At 40.5% G+C, this 18,679-nt stretch overlaps 1 protein-coding gene across 16 annotated transcripts in view; it reads right to left on the bottom strand.

Moving 5' to 3' along the window:
- The window catches only part of magi1.L (membrane associated guanylate kinase, WW and PDZ domain containing 1 L homeolog), a 314,414-nt gene that overhangs the window by 38,882 nt on the left and 256,853 nt on the right, over positions 1-18,679 (bottom strand). For all 16 annotated transcript variants that reach the window (XM_041590905.1, XM_041590911.1, XM_041590915.1 and 13 more), the window contains 4 exons: positions 17,763-17,870; positions 17,167-17,349; positions 16,431-17,051; positions 842-873 (listed from right to left, as the gene is read on the bottom strand). In XM_041590905.1, coding sequence (XP_041446839.1) covers positions 842-873; positions 16,431-17,051; positions 17,167-17,349; positions 17,763-17,870 — 944 coding nt within the window. The remainder of the gene's footprint in view (positions 1-841; positions 874-16,430; positions 17,052-17,166; positions 17,350-17,762; positions 17,871-18,679) is intronic.

Below are 18,679 nucleotides of genomic sequence, written 5' to 3'. Positions count from 1 at the left end.
AAAAATCATTAATTTCTTTCAATCTGCTTGTTCTCTCTCTCTGTTTATACGAAAGATCCTTCTGTAAATATTTATGTGTACATGAAAATAAAGTGTAGGTGACTTTGGCAGCAGCTGGCTTTTACTGCACTCTCCTGGATAGAAGACGGGATAACACTGCGTGTTCAAAGCAATAACAAGAAGCTGCTGCTCGCAAGACCCAAGTCCCGAGACTGCTGCCACCTGCAACACATCTCCAGAATTGGGAGGTAGAAAGAAAATGAATTCTGACCCTTAAATTTCTAAAAGAAATATTATATAACGTCTATATCAATTTATAGAAGGAATTAAGTATAAAGAGGTATTAAAGAATACCAAAACGTTGAATGTAATCCAGAACAGCATCAAAAGAAATCTAAATATTTAAAACTGGAAACCCAACAGGGGAAGGAAGCAGGTTGCCCTTTAAAGCTCTTGGCTTCCATTTGGTGCCCATGGGGTTAAAGACCCTACAATATAGGAAAGAAGGTGGAGCCACAATATTATTCTCCCCCAAAAAAAAAAAGGATGGCAACTTTCTCTCCCCAATTTCAAAATTTGACTGGCATAAAAGTGACCCAAGATAATTAAAGAGAAGCGATAACGACTTCAGTGTGTTATTGTTGACGGTGAACTGCAATTTGCCTGCATTCTGTCCGCTGATCCTGCAGCACAGACGGGTAAGAAGCACAAACGACAACATTCATCCCCCAGACATTGTATCAAACAAGCGCCCTACACACTACCCAAGATTCAAATCTACAAAATTAGCACATTTACAACAAAAAAAACATGAAAAAAAAATCAAAGGAATATGACTTACCGACTTTGGGCTCTTCTTTGGGACCGGGAGTCCTGAAAAACAGCAACAAGGGAGAAATAATGATTAGCATACAAATGCCACGTTCATCTAAGAAAAATCCCAAGGTAGATCATTCCTAATGGAGCCATCTGTGCTGCAAGAGCTGCTCCAGCATTCCCACTTAGCAGTCTGTTTATAAGGAATCAAAGCCTGAGAGTGTGAGACAGCGAGAGAGAGAGAGAGAGCTGAAAAGGGAGAGGAGGAAAGGATGAAAAAAAAAAAAGAGGGGGAACGAGAGAGAGCGAGAGAGAGAGAGAGACAGAAATCTATCTGCATTAGCTATGCTGACTTGTGCTGCAGCAGCCTACAGGCTGGGGAACAGAATTCAGACCTCAGCGGCCTCGGAAATTGAACACTTGGACAGAATCTCAAATGCTCCCTTGGATTAAGAAAGACTTGGCTAACAATTAAAGCAAGATATTTCCCCTTTGACGCGAGTCGCCTGTTAGTATTATAAACCAATGAAAAGATGCACAACTGATACCGGCGTTTGCTAGACGGGCTAAGCTCCAAGTGAAACAACAAGAGCTTCCTTTTTTTTATTATTATTTTTATTTACTTATTTATGGATTGTTTTTTTCTGTTAAGAAGGATGGGGGAGGGGGTTGGTAACCAGGATGGGAATATAGACCAGACAGTGATATTAAATTGACTCTTTTATTGGCATAGCGTTGCTTCTGTGTTAGCTAGTCAAATCTCAAACATTAATTAATGACATCATCCGACACCTTCACAGTATAAAATTTTACTGCAATATTTAAAAATTTGATACAAAAAATTATATATACGCACACACGATCTGCAAGTTCAATAAAACCTTTATAAAAATATAAATAAGAAACAGTTAAGGTAATCCATACTAAGATACTAATTTTTTAATTTGTTACAATTTTATATGTAAAAAAAAAAAAGAGGATCTGTTATACAGAAACCAGTTATTCAGAAAGCTCCAAACAGTGGCAGAGTTTACTGGGCCCCACAGCAGGGCCCCAAAACATTGGTAAATTGACTTATTCTTCCAAGGTATATTGAAACCGCTCATTAATTAGGGTGTTACTGGGCCCCTCTGCTTCCTTTGTGGTTACTCCTTTGGCTCTGAATAACGGAAAGGCCATATCCCATAGTCTCCATGTTATCCAAATAATCTAGACTTTTTAAAAATATGATTCCCTTTTTCTCTGTAATAATAAAACAATACCTTGCACTTGATCCCAACTAAGATATAAATAATCCTTATTGGAAGCAAAACTAGCCAATTGAATGATTGTATGAATGATTTTCTAGTAGGCTTAAGGTATGGAGATCCAAATTATGGAAAGATCAGTTATCTGAAAAACCCCAGGCATTCTGGAAAACAGGCCCTATAATATATACCTGTATACACAGGTATATATTTTATATTTATACAGGTTTGTTAAAAAAATAATGACAAATATCTATAAAATAGGATCAGACCCCATTTAGCATGAAGCATTTGAAAAGCCCAAACATTTTCATCTGTACATAAAATTTTAATTGCAAGTACAAGTGAATATATCATGCATGATAGGATATGGCTGCGCACCTTCAGATTTGCTATCCAGCCCACTCAGTGGCAGGCAGGGATTCAGTCTGTATACTACACCGCGCTGAATCATAAACAGAATGCAGTGTGAAAGTGAATCAGTGTTTACAGAACCAGCTGCAGTTGGGTGCTCTCATGCTGCCACCTTATATCACACATTTCCAAAGCAACGAGCACCCATTGGGGGGTCCCTGCAATACAGTGGTATGGGCTGTACCTGCTGCTTTCAGTCTAGGACAAATAACAGGTAAGCAGAGACTTAAAAGGTGTAAAAATCAGCAATTCACAGCAAATTCCCAAATCCTCCTTCAACAGAGGGCTACGTTATGCACAAAACCCTGACTCATAATGAGATTTGCCATATACAGGAACTAGAAATGTCACTTCTGATCCAAACCATTTAGAGATTTATGCGACAGGCTGCTAAAGGTTATTTAACTGGGATGCCAAACTGTGTTCTAAAATACCACTCCCATGCAGGGCTGCTTTAAAGGTGTTGGTGTCCCAGGGGGTATGGTTAAGTGTAGGGTTAGGCATAGGGTTAGGCATAGGGGTTAGACGTAAGGGTTAGACGTAAGAGTTAGACGTAAGAGTTAGACGTAAGGGTTAGACGTAAGGGTTAGACGTAAGAGTTAGACGTAAGAGTTAGACGTAAGAGTTAGACGTAAGAGTTAGACGTAAGGGTTAGACGTAAGGGTTAGACGTAAGGGTTAGGTTTAGGGTTAGGTTTAGGGTTAAGTTTACATCTGATTGGTAGGACTCCACAGCCAGCCAAAGATATTTGCAGAAGTAATTTTTTGAAGTAGATGAACTTGTATACAATATGGCAGGCAGACATAGTCTATGCATACTGACGGAAACAGAGATAGCCTTGGACCAAGAGTCATTGGAATGGATAAACTATAACAGGAGGAACACAAGATGAATGTTGAAGAAAGAAGTTTCTGTACAGTTCAGCCTTTTATTAAGACAACGCAAGGAACAGTAAGACATTTTGTCTGTCTACTAGAGAATATATATATATATATATATATATATATATATATATATATATATATATATATATATATATATATATATATATATATATAAAGCCCTAGTAAAGAGAAAAACAGCCTAACTCAAAGGAACATCCAAATCAATAGTGTTTTAGTACTTGTTCCTTACTACTATTAATAATGTATGAACTGGTAGAATTTCCTTTCAAGAACAAAAAACCTAGGACAAAGAATGAACTTATTATACACAAAGTGTAGGTGCTAAGTGCTCCCTGTTTATAGTTTGTTCTTTGCAGTGAAGATTCATTGCACTGCTATTAAAGGCACAGTACATGTTATAGGGGTGTAAAAATTGCCTGACTTCAAGGGCCAACTGATTCTCCTATATCAAGGAGAGAATGCATCCCTGATATCCCCTCTTCCTGTGCTCATTTCTGAAAAACCACCAAGTAGAACCTTGTGACCCAGCTCAACAAGGGACATTACAAGAAGATAAAGCCTCTGCTAAAGCTACCAGCTCTTTATTAGAAAGGTCCCTTAGGAACTTAAAATAGGTTTGTAGAAGAAATCCTGAAGATTATCAAGAATGAGACATTTCTGTGAGATGCTCCAGTCAAACATAAGATGAAAAGTGGACTGGACACTACTTAATCATGGACCATAAAGGGGAGCATTGTAAGGCACCTTGGAAGAGTGAATTGGATTGAAATTAGGAGGGGGGGTGGTGGAAAAATGTTCCCCTTATTACCCTGGGATGTTCTTAAACTACATTTGCCACCATGCTCTTTGGGTCACAATCTGACTTTCTGCTTCTATCGATCTTCAGGATATTGGGCATTGTTTCCTAAAAAAATATTCCCACTTCCATTCGTGTCCTCGTCAAACCTGGAAGCAGTAAGCCATAAACTGGTTGAGGTCCCAATCCAATGAGACTTGGCTTCTGAGAGTGAAGCAATATGGCAGCTCTGTTCAGATACAATATATTTCCCAACACTTTTTTGGCCTATTTAAATGAAACCAACAATATTGACCTTGTCCAGAGCAGGGCAAGTCTACACTGGGCAGAGAACTAATTAAATCCCAAGATTTACTGTGATCTCCCCAAGGGCAGGACCCCCTGCTACGAGTTTCAATTTGTTTGTCAGCTTGTTGGTAGCCCACTTGAGCAGCACCGTGTGTTTTGTTGGGGCGTTGATATCAGGAGTAAAATATCAGTACGGCTCTTTCTATATATTTTTTATACTAATTTACTACATGTTTGGTTTAAAAGGCCAGCCCATACCCAAAAACAATTTTATTGCTCAGTGGGTTGGCCATTAATGGGTAATTTTGTCCGCAGAACTGCTGTCGTATATCCCCATAGCCCTCCTATTGTGTTATTATTGCAATTAAGCCATATAAACCCCTACCAATAATTGATGATAATGATGATGGCAGCTGCCAGCAACTAGGTGCATTGTCTATAAGTTCCAATACATATAACGTGACTGTACTATGTCGGTGCTCCATACTAAGTGCTCGTATGACTGACGCCCTTGCACCGCATCCCAGTAATTCTACACAAAGGCAAATTGCTCTCCTCTGCATACAAGGCACATTCCCAGCCATGGAGTGGAACAGCAGTAACTGTGTAGGCTGATAAGACATTTCTGCTTCTCACATGCTACTTGTGCACTTACTTATGTAAGCAAAGATGTGGGTATTCAATACAAGGGAATTTATTGAAAGGAGAAATTACTCTTACAGAGGTAATTTACCTTTAAAATAATGGATAGTAGGACATAGAGCAAACTAGGTTCCAAGTTACCCAAGATGAATAGAACAGGCCTGAAGAGAAGTAATAATAATAAAAAAAAACTGTAGCTTGATGGCGCAATCGTTTTTTTTGGCTGCAGCGACCCCTATTAAAAAGCTGGGAAAAGGCTGGAGAGGAAGGTAAATAAATAAAGACATTTAAAAACAAAGACCAATGGAAAATCTACAATGTATTAAAATGTAACTTTCCTGTAAACAACCCTTTAATAAACAGAAATGAATGATATGAAAGTGATTTGAAATTTGATAACAGTGGGAGCTGGATGAAATCCTTACTCCGTATCCAGGGAGCCTTCAGTCCTCATAGTAGAAGTAGTGATAGACTGGAAGCTCTATTTGCAAACAAATTCTATCAAATCGTTCCGTGCAGTGCAGCAGATTTTCCAATTTTTGAATCTGGTTCATGTCTTGGTGCCTCGCTACACACAAAGGCTATAGCATCACAAATGCAGTTCTGTCCCCCTGATGGAGGTTTTTTATTATTACAGTTTAAAATAGATTTTTCCTTTAGTACTTGGCGACCCTGCCTTTAGTCACCCCCTAATTAGTTGCTAGGATCCAAATGACCCTAGCAACCATGTATTGATTTGAATAAGAGACTGGAATATGAATACGAGAGGCCTGAATAGAAAGATGAGCAATAAAAAGTAGCAATAACAATACATTTGTAGCCTTACAGAGTATTTGTTTTTTAGATGGGGTCAGCGACCCCATTTGAAAGCTGGAAAGAGTCAGAGTTAATAAAAACTATTAAAAAAAATAATGAAGACCAATTGAAAATATGCTTATAACTGGCCATTGTATAACATACTAAAAGTTAACTTAAAAGGGGAACCACTCCATTAAGAGTGAATTTTGTAATTGAATCGGTAGCAATTGGCTGCACCCCAACATCCCAAAGTAGCCCTTCAATGAAGCCTTACAGAGCATTTGTTTTTTTTAGATGGGATCAATGACCCCTTTCCGAAAGCTGGAAAGAGTCAGAAGGCAAATAATTTAAAAAAAAAAACCATAGAAATAAATAATGAAAAAGTTGCTTAGAACTGGCTACTTTAGAACATACAGGTATGGGACCTGTTATCCAGAATGCTCGGGACCTGGGGTTTTCCAGGTAACAGATATTTCCGTAAATTGGATCTTCATGCCCCAAGTCTACCAGAAAATCATGTAAACATTAAATAAACCCAATAGGCTGGTTTTGCTTCCAATAAGGATTAATTATATCTTAGCTGGAATCAAGTACAAACTAATGTTTTATTATTACAGAAAAAAAGTAAAATTACTTTTAAAAATGTGGATAAAAAGGAGTCTATGAGAGAAGACCTTTCTGTAATTTGGAGCTTTCTGGATAACGGGTTTCCAGATAACGGATCCTATACCTGTACTAAAAGTTAACTTAAAGGTGAACCACCCCTTTTAATTCATAGATGTGTCTATTGGAGATGGTGGAACCCAGTCTAAAGAATGGGGAACAGGCAGGGGCCGCTATTTGCTCCCAGAAACAAGTCACTCGGAGCTTTCAGCCGTTTGCCCCAGCCCCGACACTAATTACCGTCAGTAACGAGGCTGCAGCACTTGCTGGAAAATGTAAATTCTAAACTGGTGCATTAAATCAATGGACAGCACATTCCATAGGATGCAATGTTATTAATTTATGCAATGCTTATTAGGGTCTGAGCTGCTCTGTTCATAAGTGTTACTATAAATGCACCAAGAGCTGTCCTGGGTTATAAATAGGGGTGTCTGCGCTGGTGCACCGTAAATGTAGGTACGAAAATATGGGAACAAAAGAGCAAAATTGTGATGAACCCTTTAAATCTGTGTTGCCCGACCTGCATTCTGTTGTTCGGCTGTCAAGTCTCCTGTATTTATGGACAGATTTAGGGTGCAGTTGGGGGCATGATTGGGTGTAATGGGGTATGGCCAAAAACCTCCCGCATGTTCCCTCTGGGATGCGGATATTGACAGTTCTACTATTGCAGTTAGAGTACGACATGACATGGGGAGAATATTCCTAGAGATTCTTGTATGTGTGTGAGCCAAGAGGAACCCTGACCAAATGAAATGATAAAGTTCTCCTTTTGCACCAATCACTTCCTGTAGCAACACGGAGAGATGGAACGTTCCATACACAGAGGAGCGATAGCTTCCTACTATAAATAATATATAGATACATATAGCTATATATACACAGGTATGGGTCCTGTTATCCAGAATAAACGGGACCTGGGGTCTTCTGGATAACAGACCTTTCTGTAAAAAAGATCTGCATATAGCTTCTGGCTAGAAATTGATGGGTTGAGTATTTATGTCTCTTGTTACGCAGCTCCCTATGCAAATGAAGATCGATGTGTTGGCAAGTAATTCATGAACCCATTGATCTGCAGGCAGTTAATCCGCAGGACTGTATTTCATGTAAACGAGGGTCTAAGTGGCCTGGAAAATGAAAAAATTAGGGATGCGCCGAATCCAGGATTCAGGTCGGGATTCGGCCTTTTTCAGCAGGATTCAGATTCGGGCAAATCCTTCTGCGCGGCCGAACCAAATTCGAACCCTAATTTACATATGCAAATTAGGAGCGGGGAGGGAAATCGCGTGACTTTTTGTGACAAAACAAATAAAAATTGGTTTCCCCTTGCAAATTAGGATTCGGATTTGGTTCTGTATTTGGCCAAATCTTTTGCAAAGGATTCGGGGGTTTAGTTGCCCATTAGCAAAAAATTTTCATCATCAGAGATCAAAAATAAGTGGCCAGTACTTGTTTACCAGTGGCATAATACAACAGCAACCACATGCTCCCATTAAAGAAGAAACAAACCCCTTATTAAAAAAACCCTTCCCCCTACACAGACCCCCCTCCAGCCCGACTGCTACCCCCGGCAAATGCCCTTAACTCTTTACTTGCCCCTCGGTGCAGATTCAGGGGTCGGTTCACGGCAGCCATCTTCCAGGTCTTCGGTAATCTGAGAACGAGACGGCGTGGAGGCGCATGCGCAGTTGGAACAATTTGCCGGTTCGCGACAACTGCGTCAAAACCGACGGAAATTGCAGAATCACCAGAAGAAGTCATAAAGACCCAGAAGATGGCTGCCGTGAACTCCGATCCCTAAATCTGCACCGAGGGGTAAGTAAAGAGTTAGGGGTATTTGCCCCGGGGAAGCAGCTAGGCTGGGGGGGAGGGGGTCTATGTAGGGTGGGGGGGTAGGTTTTTTTTAATAAGGGGGTTATCTCTCCTTCAAGATGCAACAAATGGGCTGAGAGATGTGAAGTTATTTTGGAACCAGTTGTAAGAAAGTATTGGCTTAATACAGACCTCACATTATATAACGGCCAAACAAGCAGAGTTGTTCATTTTCAAAGAATTTAAAAAATAACTACACTACAAATTAAAGGGGTGGTAATTCGAAGCAACTTTTCAATTGGCCTTTTTTATTTTATCGCTTAATTATTTGCCTTCTTCTGACTCTTTGCAGCTTTCATAAGGGGGGAGGGTCACTGACCCCATCTAAAAAAAATAAAACACTCTACAAGGCTACACATTTATTGGTATTACTACTTTTTATTACTGAGCTTTCTATTCAGGCCTCTCCTATTCATATTCCAGTCTCTTATTCAAACCAATGCATGGTTGCTAGGGGAATTTGGACCTTAGCAACCAGATGGCTGAAATTGCTCACTGGAGAGCTGCTGAATAAAAAGCTAAATAAATCAAAAACCACAAATAATAAAAAATGAAAACCAATTGCAAGTTGTCTCAGAATATCACTCTCTACATTATACTAACAGTTAATTTTAAGGTGAACAAACGTTTTAACCTCTAATCGTATGCAGGAAAATAAGTGCACAGATATCTATACGGCGATACTTCCCAGATTATTCGTTTTGACAAATATTGGTTTTTTTTTTACATCTTTATTCTCCCGGCTGATAATAAATATGCACAAATCAGAGGCCTTTCTCTCTCCCCGTAGCGAGCGGAATAAGCGCCGTTGTGAGTGATTTCCTCGCGAATAACTTTGCATCTAAATCAACTGTCACAAAGAGCAGAAGTCCTGGTTTGACAAATGTCTGTCTGATGCCTCGAAAAAACCATCAAGGGGGATGAGGAAGGGAAACGCAATTGAGGCAAATTACAAAAAGTGTCAGAAATGATTCAGACTGTCGGAAACGCCGTCCCGTCGGCGAGAGGAACGAGTGATATATTTAAGCAAGGAACGTGGGCAAATGATAATAAAATGCTTATCAAAGGCATCTTGTAGCATTATTCACAGCTGTGTATGGAATGTTTTAGGCAGCAGCCAGTTCCCGACTTCATGTAGCATCAAGGCACAGTTAAAGGATAAGTAAACCTTTAAAACAAGTGAGTATAAAATTGATGAGGGTGCTATTCTAAAGGCTCCTACACACGGGCCGATAAAAACTGCCGACAGTCCGAGTGGCACCTTATTGGCCCGTGTGTGGGGCTGACGGGTGTCCCCGTTCAATATCTGGCCAAAAGTCGGGCAGATGCCGATCCGGCAGGGTAAAAAATCCCGTCGCATCTGTTCGTTGATGCGGCCCTGCGTTTCCGACCACCTCCTTTCTGATCCCATCGCTGGGCCCTAGGGCTCACAATCAGATCAGCCCAATATTGCCCACCTCAATGTGGACATATCGGGGAGAGATCCATTCGTTTGGCAATATCGTCAAATGAGCGGATCTCCCTGTGTATTGCCACCTTAAAGGGCATATAAAGGCAAAAAATTAAATCCCATTTTTACTTTCGTTAATAAAAAAAGAACCCTATCTCCAATGTACTTTAATTAAAAAATGTTTACCGTTTTTATAAGAAACCTGTGAAATTCTCCCTTCATTTACTGCTGTGGATAGGAATTGTCAGACGGTCCCTAACTGCTGAGCAGGGAAACAATCATACTTATGAACAGCAGGGGGAGCCCCCGCCTTACTTCCCAGCCATGCAGAACTCAAGCAGCTTTGTTTATGACGAGGTTGTTCAGGTTGTTCCCCAGAAACAAAGACTTTTTCCCCCCAATTACTTTCCGTTATTTATTTTTTAATGTTTTTCCAAAATCTAAGTTTAAAGTTGAATGTTCGTGTCTCTGATGTTTAGAATCTGCACCTGAATTACTGGGAAGGGATGGGCGAATTTGACCTGTTTCGTTTCGCCAAAAATTCGCCGCCGGCGAAATGTTGCAGACGCCCATTAAAGTCTATGGGCGTTAAAATTTTTTTTGAAGATCGTCTTTTTATTTTTGACGCAAGATGCTATACAAGTCTATGGGCGTCATTTTTTCGGCGAAAAAATTCGCCCATCCCTATTACTGAGCTGCCAGACTCAAACTGTTACAATTTTGCAACATTTAGTTGATCCATTTCTCAGCAGCGTCTCTGGAGTATTAGCAACTATTGTATCAATTCTAACAGCTGCCTGTAATGAAACCCAGAGATTCTGCTCAGCAGGGACAAAGATAAGAAATGTATCAGCTAAATGTATCAATTTATAAGTTTACAGGGTCGGCAACTCCCCCCCCCCCCCCCCCCGAGCTGCTTTAGAAGGTTAAAAATAACACTTTAGACTTCAATATTAGAAAACGGTGACACATAGAAAATAGAACGTTTTGGGAAAAGTTGTTATTTCTGGTGATCTGAAAACAACTAGTTGTTTGAATGTGAACAACCCTTTTAATATAAATGAATTGTTACAACAGCGCCACCTGCTGGTCAGTTTCCCACCAGTCTGACCACCAAGTAGTCAAGGAAGTTGTCAGGAGAAAGAAAGAGGCTGCTCAGATGTTCTTCTGCTTAGGAAAGATTTGAGAATGGTTTTAATTTTTTTTTCAAAGCAGAAAAACATCAGAGCAGCCTCTTTCTTTCTCCTGACGACTTCCGTGGAGCGTTTTTGTGGCCACACCCCCTAATTACCATGTTCATTTTCCAAAATTTGGCAGGTTATGGAAAGTTTGAACATGTTTCTGTGGTTTTCTGGGCTGTCTGCCAAAAGCCAATTACGTTTTAGAAACTTTGTCTCTTTTTCTGGCTGTTCAGTGCAGGAGATCAAAGAGAAAGTCGGGACATTTCAGTAACAATCTGGGAATGCTGGTTGGGCTGCCAAAATCGGGACTGTCCTGCGAAAAACAGGGCAGTTGGGAGGTATGCTTAGTGGGCAGGGACCCCCTTCAGAGAACAATTTCTTTATTTCCAAGCATCTTTAAAAACACAGACAGGCATTCTCCTGAGACTGTTCAACTAAACCATGACGTGTCTAGTCACCTGACGCGTTTCGTGCCTCTCATTGGCACTTCATCAGAGGTGGGGTCTATTCCTAGCTCTCTGCCTTATATAGTAAGTACAATTAAAACAATACACCCATTAAAATTAGCATATTACACTTATGGTTTTTTTCAGGCTATATTTTCACTATGTATTTATGGGAAAGTTTGGTCAAAATTTATACAATAATCAGAATCCAAATAAGCAGATATTATCCTAATATTTTTAATTCACTTCAATTTAGTTTAAAGGAAGCATGAGACCTCCCAATCACTGTTTAACCCTTGTGGGAGGCGTGTTTTTAATGTGAAAATCCAATATACCTCCCTTTGATCTATCTTTTTTGCAAATCTCCTCCTCTCACTCCTAGTTTTACTAGTTCTATGCCTTGGAATTTTATTAAGTTGAAATTACCATCGTGATTTAGCATAATATGTTTGCTTATAGCTGATATTCTCCTATGGCTATAACTAGTGTGGTCCAAGTTGTTCAAATTAACAGGTGTGAGATGTTCTCGTACCCGTTCTTTTAAAGGCCGACAGGTGCGACCCACATATTGTACGCCGCACTCACACGTGGCCAAATAAATGACACATTTAGAGTCACAGTTAATGTAACTACGTACGGGGTAATTCTTTCCAGTTACACTGCTCTTAAAATTTTCCTTTATCATTATATGTTTACAAACTTTGCATTTCTTTTTACCACATTTATAACACCCATTTTTATTTAGCCATGCATCACTTTCTTTTCTAGTTTTTTTATGCAAATATAGGCTAGGAGAAACATCACATGCAATAGTTCTATTACGTTTAAATACATATCTGATATTATTTAGGATCGATTGGTCCAACAATGGATCCATTCTAAGGACATCCAATCTTCTTTTAATTATTTTCTTAATCTGATTAGCCTGACAGCTATAGGGAGTAATAAACAATGTTGACTTTTCATTAAAGTGTCTTTGTGAATTATTTCTTTTAATTTGTCTGTCTCAATTTATTTTTTTGGGGCCCACTTAAGAGGTCCTGTCTGGAGGTGGCCACCGCTCTCTCATAGGCCTCTTTAATGTCTCTCGTATCATATTTCCTCTCCAGTAGTCTATCCCAAAGTGCCATGGCCTGGTCCTGAAAGGCATCCCAGGTGGTACAAATACGTCGAAGACGCAAAAATTGCCCCACGGGGATGCCCCTCAGGACCGATTTGGGATGACAACTGTCAGCTCTTAAAATTGTATTCCTCATAATAGGTTTCATGTACACATCACATTGAATTATGTCCTTGGTGACACCCTTCAAGGAGATATCCAAAAACTCAATTTTATTTTTTTGCCAATTATGTGTAAAATGTAAATTATGGTTATTGGCATTACAGTACTCCACAAAATTAATGGCTTCCTGCTCAGTACCCTCCCATATTATGATCAAATCGTCTATATAACGTTGATAACTTTTTATACAATGTCTGAAGGGGTTAGCTCGTCCATAGACGCTGCACCGTTCCCACCAACCCATTACTAGTTTGGCATATGTGGGGGCAAACTTGGCCCCCATTGCGGTGCCCCGTCTCTGGAGGTAAAAAACCCCGTCAAACATAGTAGTTATGTGTTAGGAGATATTCAATACTGAGCAGGATAAACTGTTGTGTATCGATATCATAGATATTCGAATAGAGTAACCAAAATTCTATTGCCTTCATCCCTGTTTCATGCTGTATACTGGTATATAAGGAAGTGACATCTAATGTCAACCAACTATACTCATTTGACCACTCAATCTTTTCCACTATTTTTAAATAATGGCCAGTATCTCTCACATATGATGGCAACAGTTTAACTATAGGTTGTAACAAGTTATCAACAATACGAGAGAGATTCTCATTTAAGCCATCAATTCCAGAGATTATAGGTCTCCCTTTAACCTGTTCGACCCCTTTATGAACTTTTGGCAGTGCATGGAAAATGGGTATTTTAGAATTGTTAGATATTATTTCATCATGTTGATCTTTAGTAAATACCTTTGTACCCACTCCAAAATCGAATATCATTTCCAAAATAGCTCTGTAATCATTGGTTGGATCACTGGATAGCGGTTCATATGTCTCACAGTTATCTAGTTGCCTGGAGCATTCAGCAAAATATTGTAGTCTATCCAGCACCACCACTGATCCGCCTTTATCCGAATTTTTTATTATAATTTCTTTATTTTGGGACAGTGTTTTTAAAGATGCTTGGAAATAAAGACATTTTTTTATTCTAACATCCCGTGGTTATGGCTCCAGTCTATCCATTGCTGTCTTGTATGCTGCCAATTTGCCAGGAGCGGAGTCCGGCTGACTGAGGGCCACCACGAGGGTAGATGCGGACCGGTCGCATGTAAGTAATGTATATATGCAAAACCCCCTTCAGAGAACCCAGGTCATTCCCAATAGGCCCTATATTTGAAGTACAAAAAAGGCACCAAAGCATCTTAAAGCAGCCCCTGTGGCATTTCCCAGAGGTCCCAGTCTGTGCCTGATGGAGACTCAATTAAACAAGGTCCAAAAAAAATCATTTAAATGGGTGATGACCAGGACCTGCTATAACCCTATGCCCTGTCCCAGATCAACGGCAAACCCGGATTTCTATTGACAAACTCACTGCTTCTGGGATACACAAAACAAAGCTGCCACATCCCTTTCAGGGCCCTGCAGTAAAATTGGGCCCCTGACAAGAAGGGCCCCCCCATCAGGAGGGGGCAGGCGAGAGTCATACTTATAGCTTTAACAGTGACCAGGTGAGTAATTTGGGGGGAAACAATGGTGGGCTACCTCTATACTGTATTTACTGTAACTCTGGGCTCATTATATAGGGACACCCTATAATACTCCCGTATTTGCTTCCTTTCCTGGAACCAAACCCCCCCCCCCCCCCCCGTGCATTTTGGTCATACCGAGAACCAGTTCTAATCATGTTCTAGTCATCTGATCCAAGTGTGAGACCCACAGAGGTAACAAGGCACAAGTCTATTCATCACTTTCTGCCTTTCCAAAATGTAACCAGAAAGGGGGGGGGGGGGGGAAAGAGGGGTGCACCCAGATATATTGGGTTGGTCGGGGGCAGATAAGGCATGTGGTCTTAATTGAACCATTTTTAAATCATCAAATGTTGCTCAGTTGTAGTACAACAACATCTGTAAGGCGGCAGTTTGCACTGTTTAGCACTGGGAAAATTCAATATACCCAGTTAACAAATAGGTGGAGACTCAATGATTAATACAACACAGCAGTAGAGATGCCCCCCTGATGCAGACTTACTTATCTTGTGTTTATACAGAGAGGAGCATAGGCGGAGGGTGAATTATATGTTTGGGGAGGCTGAAGATGGGCCATTCATAGACTGACCTAAAGCTAATGTGAGGCTTAGTGGATGTGCCACAGGAATGAAAATGAACCCCCCCCCCCAACCCAACTAACTCTAGCTGTTCTGTGGGTTCCAATTAAGGTCATATTATATGGGTTCTCCATCCATTTGTGTTTACAGATGTCCCCTTAATTTTAACAAAGGGGTGATATAGTAAGGGTACATTATCCCTTATAATACACGAGTGATACTCAGAGTTCCCTGTACAACTCAGCCTGCAGCCTTGTGTCTTTATATGGTCACAGAACAACCCCTCAGTGACTTCTAATATCCTTATCATTTACAGTAGGGGGTACATTATCCCTTATAATACATGAGTGATACTCAGAGTTCCCTGTATAACTCAGCCTGCAGCCTTGTGCCTTTATATGGTCACAGAACAACCCCTCAGTGACTTCTAATATCCTTATCATTTACAGTAGGGGGTACATTATCCCTTATAATACATGAGTGATACTCAGAGTTCCCTGTATAACTCATCCTGCAGCCTTGTGCCTTTATATGGTCACAGAACAACCCCTCAGTGACTTCTAATATCCCTATCATTTACAGTAGGGGGTACATTATCCCTTATAATACATGAGTGATACTCAGAGTTCCCTGTATAACTCAGCCTGCAGCCTTGTGCCTTTATATGGTCACAGAACTCCTCAGTGACTATTAATATCCTTATCATTTACAGTAGGGGGTACATGTTCACTAATATTATTTAAAACCAAGCATTAGACCTAGCTTCCGTATCTGATTAGTAACTGCTTATGCCACTATTATCTTCTTTTAATTGGGAATTTAAAAAAAACAGAGGTTGTACAACTGCTAAGTGTGCAAATTCTACCACAGTTCACACAGTTGTATCCAGACAAACAAAAAGGGTACATTTATGGACAAAACAGAGTTTTTGGATTAATAATAACGCGGGGAACGGATAAAAAGTGAATTACATTTTTTTCTTAACTTGGTAAAAACATTGTAAGGTTATTACACCAAGACAGAATAAGAGCACTAAAGAGTTGAATGACTGGTGAAGGCAACAGAACATGTGGGAAGAAGCTTCTGCAAAGGTCTCATTATAAGAGAGTCTCTTCTCATTGGTTGATGAGTTACCAATGTGCTTAAAGAACAATATAAATGGTCACCATGGATTCATCCCTAGCATCTTCTTGGTCTAACCAGTTAAACCAAGATGAAGCTAGGGAGGAATCATTGGTGACAACCAGGATGGACCTTCCTATTCAAAACACTGCTGCAACTTTCTGAACCAATAAAATCATTCTGTCATTATCAAAGTCTACTGGAGCACCTACGTGTAGACCACAGTGTCACCCCTCTTCTAGATTACATTCAACCAACGTTTGTAAATACTTCCCAATCACAGCCCACCACTTGATACATGAAGCAGCAATCTTACAAGCTCTGGAGGAAAGGGGAAGGTTGAGTGAAGAATCAAGGCTACAGGAATTCACATTTTCAATAGGAATGACGGATGCCGTTATAGAAACTTACCTCCTCTTTGAACCAGTAGGGTGACTTCACTTCCCTTTGGACATTCGATGAGTAAATCCACAACTTGATTATGGGTAAGGTTCTGAACATTCTTTTTATTCACCTCAACGATGAGATCTCCTTCTTTGAGGCCACGGCATCTTGGACTGTCTACAATTTGCTTCACTCTCTGGCCCCCGCCACCTGGACTGTCTGCTATGGTAAAGCCAAATCCCATTGGTCCTTTTACTATATGGACAGTAATTAGTTCAGGTTGCGTAGCTATAGAGGATGCCAAGGACACTGTATCATTAGGGTAACCATGGGAACCATTTGAAGAAATGTCAGCAGGGCTGCTAGGCCTTGGATCCATTATGTTATTTGCTTTTCTGGTTTTACTGCTGTTGCTTGACGGAGAGTCATAATTCTCTTGCCCATTGACAATGATGGGGTCTTTGTCCAAAATCGCGACTGACGTCACAAGACTGGTGTTGGGGTCATCTGGGTCAAACGGAAGAGGATAACCCCGGCATAGTTCAAGGTCCACATATTCACCAATGGGTATAGACTGGAAGATCTTCACAACTTGAGCGTGTGTGTAGCCAAGGACGCAGATATCATTCACGCTTACGATAACGTCGCCTGCAAAGGAAAAACAAAAAATTGATTTTGAAGCAAATGCATTCCCTAAAAGGTTTTAGAAGCATTCTATGATATTGCTGTGTTCATTGTTCAAATCAACACCTAGATAACGTACCCGTTTCCATTTTGCCATCCAACGCGGCCGGACCGTCGACGACCAGACTCTTTATTTGCAGAAATTCATCTGGCTCGTCCCCTCCGACAACAGTAAAGCCAAAGCCGCGACTGCTTTTCCTTAGCTTTGTATGGATGAACTTTCCTTTCAGTTCAGAAGGGTTTCTGGTGAAGAATGGTTTTGCTAAAGTGCATGAAAAGAACTCGGGTCAGTTTAGAAATGGTTCCATAAATTCAAATATAACTTTTTCTATAAAATAAATCCAAATGTTGTGGTGAGTTCCCAGTAAGATGACTAGGTTCCCATTGGAGGGGCCTATAAGTTAGGAGAACATCACTTGCCTTCAGGTAGTGATGACCAACCTGATGGCTTTGCACTGAGGACTAATGAAATTGTAGGACCAAACCTCCAGGTGGGTCATCATGAGCCAAACCATTTCATGCCTGAACTTAATAGTAGCTGCATGAGTATTACTAGGGGAATATTTTTGGGTCTCACCACCTTTACTCCAGCTACTTAAAACCTACAACAGGAGATTACTGCAAAAGTAATCCCACAAGAGAAAGCCCACAAGTTGCCATTAAATGGAATATTACCATGTGTCGCAGTTGGCGGTTCCTTCTTTTTTGGAGTAAGGTTGTTTGGAAGAGCAACAGGGGGTGGAGCAAAAGGTGGAGCAAGGGGTGGATGATCCCCTGTCCATTCTGTTAGATAAAAAAAAAAAGAAAGAGAATAAAGTGAATTTTAGAAGAGCATAAAAGCATAAAACCCACCACAGCGACTTAAAGTTCCCTATAAAATGAACACAATAAAACTAGGACCAATATCATTAGGAGCCAAGTCATTAACCTGTAGGCCAGTGATCCCCAAAAAGCAGCTTGTGAATAACATGTTACTCTCCAACCCCTTGGATGTTGCTCCCAGTGGCCTCAAAGCAGGTGCTTATTTTTGAATTCCAGGCTTGGAGGCAAGTTTTGGTTGTATAAAAACCAGGTGTACTGTCAAACAGAGCCTCAATGTAGGTTTACAATCCACATAGGGGCTACTAAATGGCCAATCACAGCCCTTATTTGGCACCCCAGGAACATTTTTCTTGCATGTGTTGCTCCCCAACTCCTTTTACTTCTGAATGTTGCTCATGGGTTCAAAAGGTTGGGGATCCCTGCTGTAGGCTATTTACACCCCTCAAGGAGTCCTTGTGATGTTGGGGGGGGCTATATTAAAATGTGCTCTTTGCTAGCGATGACCGAAATTTTTCAGCAAGTTCAGCCGCAAAAATGACATCCATAGACTCTAAAAAATTGGCGCACATCGAAAATTGTCCCACAATTTGTCACGCATCAAAAACATTGTCGTCCATAGACCACCGCATTTTGACGAATTGTCGCTGTTTCTCAAATTTTTGGCAAAGCGAAAAGGATCAGATTCGCCAATCACTACGCTTCGCCTTTCAAATTGACTTCATACACTAAGATGGCACAGGGTGGCACCACTTCTTACGGCTGAAACATCA

This window comes from Xenopus laevis, chromosome 4L (assembly GCF_017654675.1).
Source record: "Xenopus laevis strain J_2021 chromosome 4L, Xenopus_laevis_v10.1, whole genome shotgun sequence".
Classification (NCBI taxonomy): Eukaryota; Metazoa; Chordata; class Amphibia; order Anura; family Pipidae; genus Xenopus; species Xenopus laevis.
The sequence above is the reverse complement of the archived record's forward strand: the minus strand, read 5'-3'. Positions and strand labels throughout refer to the sequence as shown.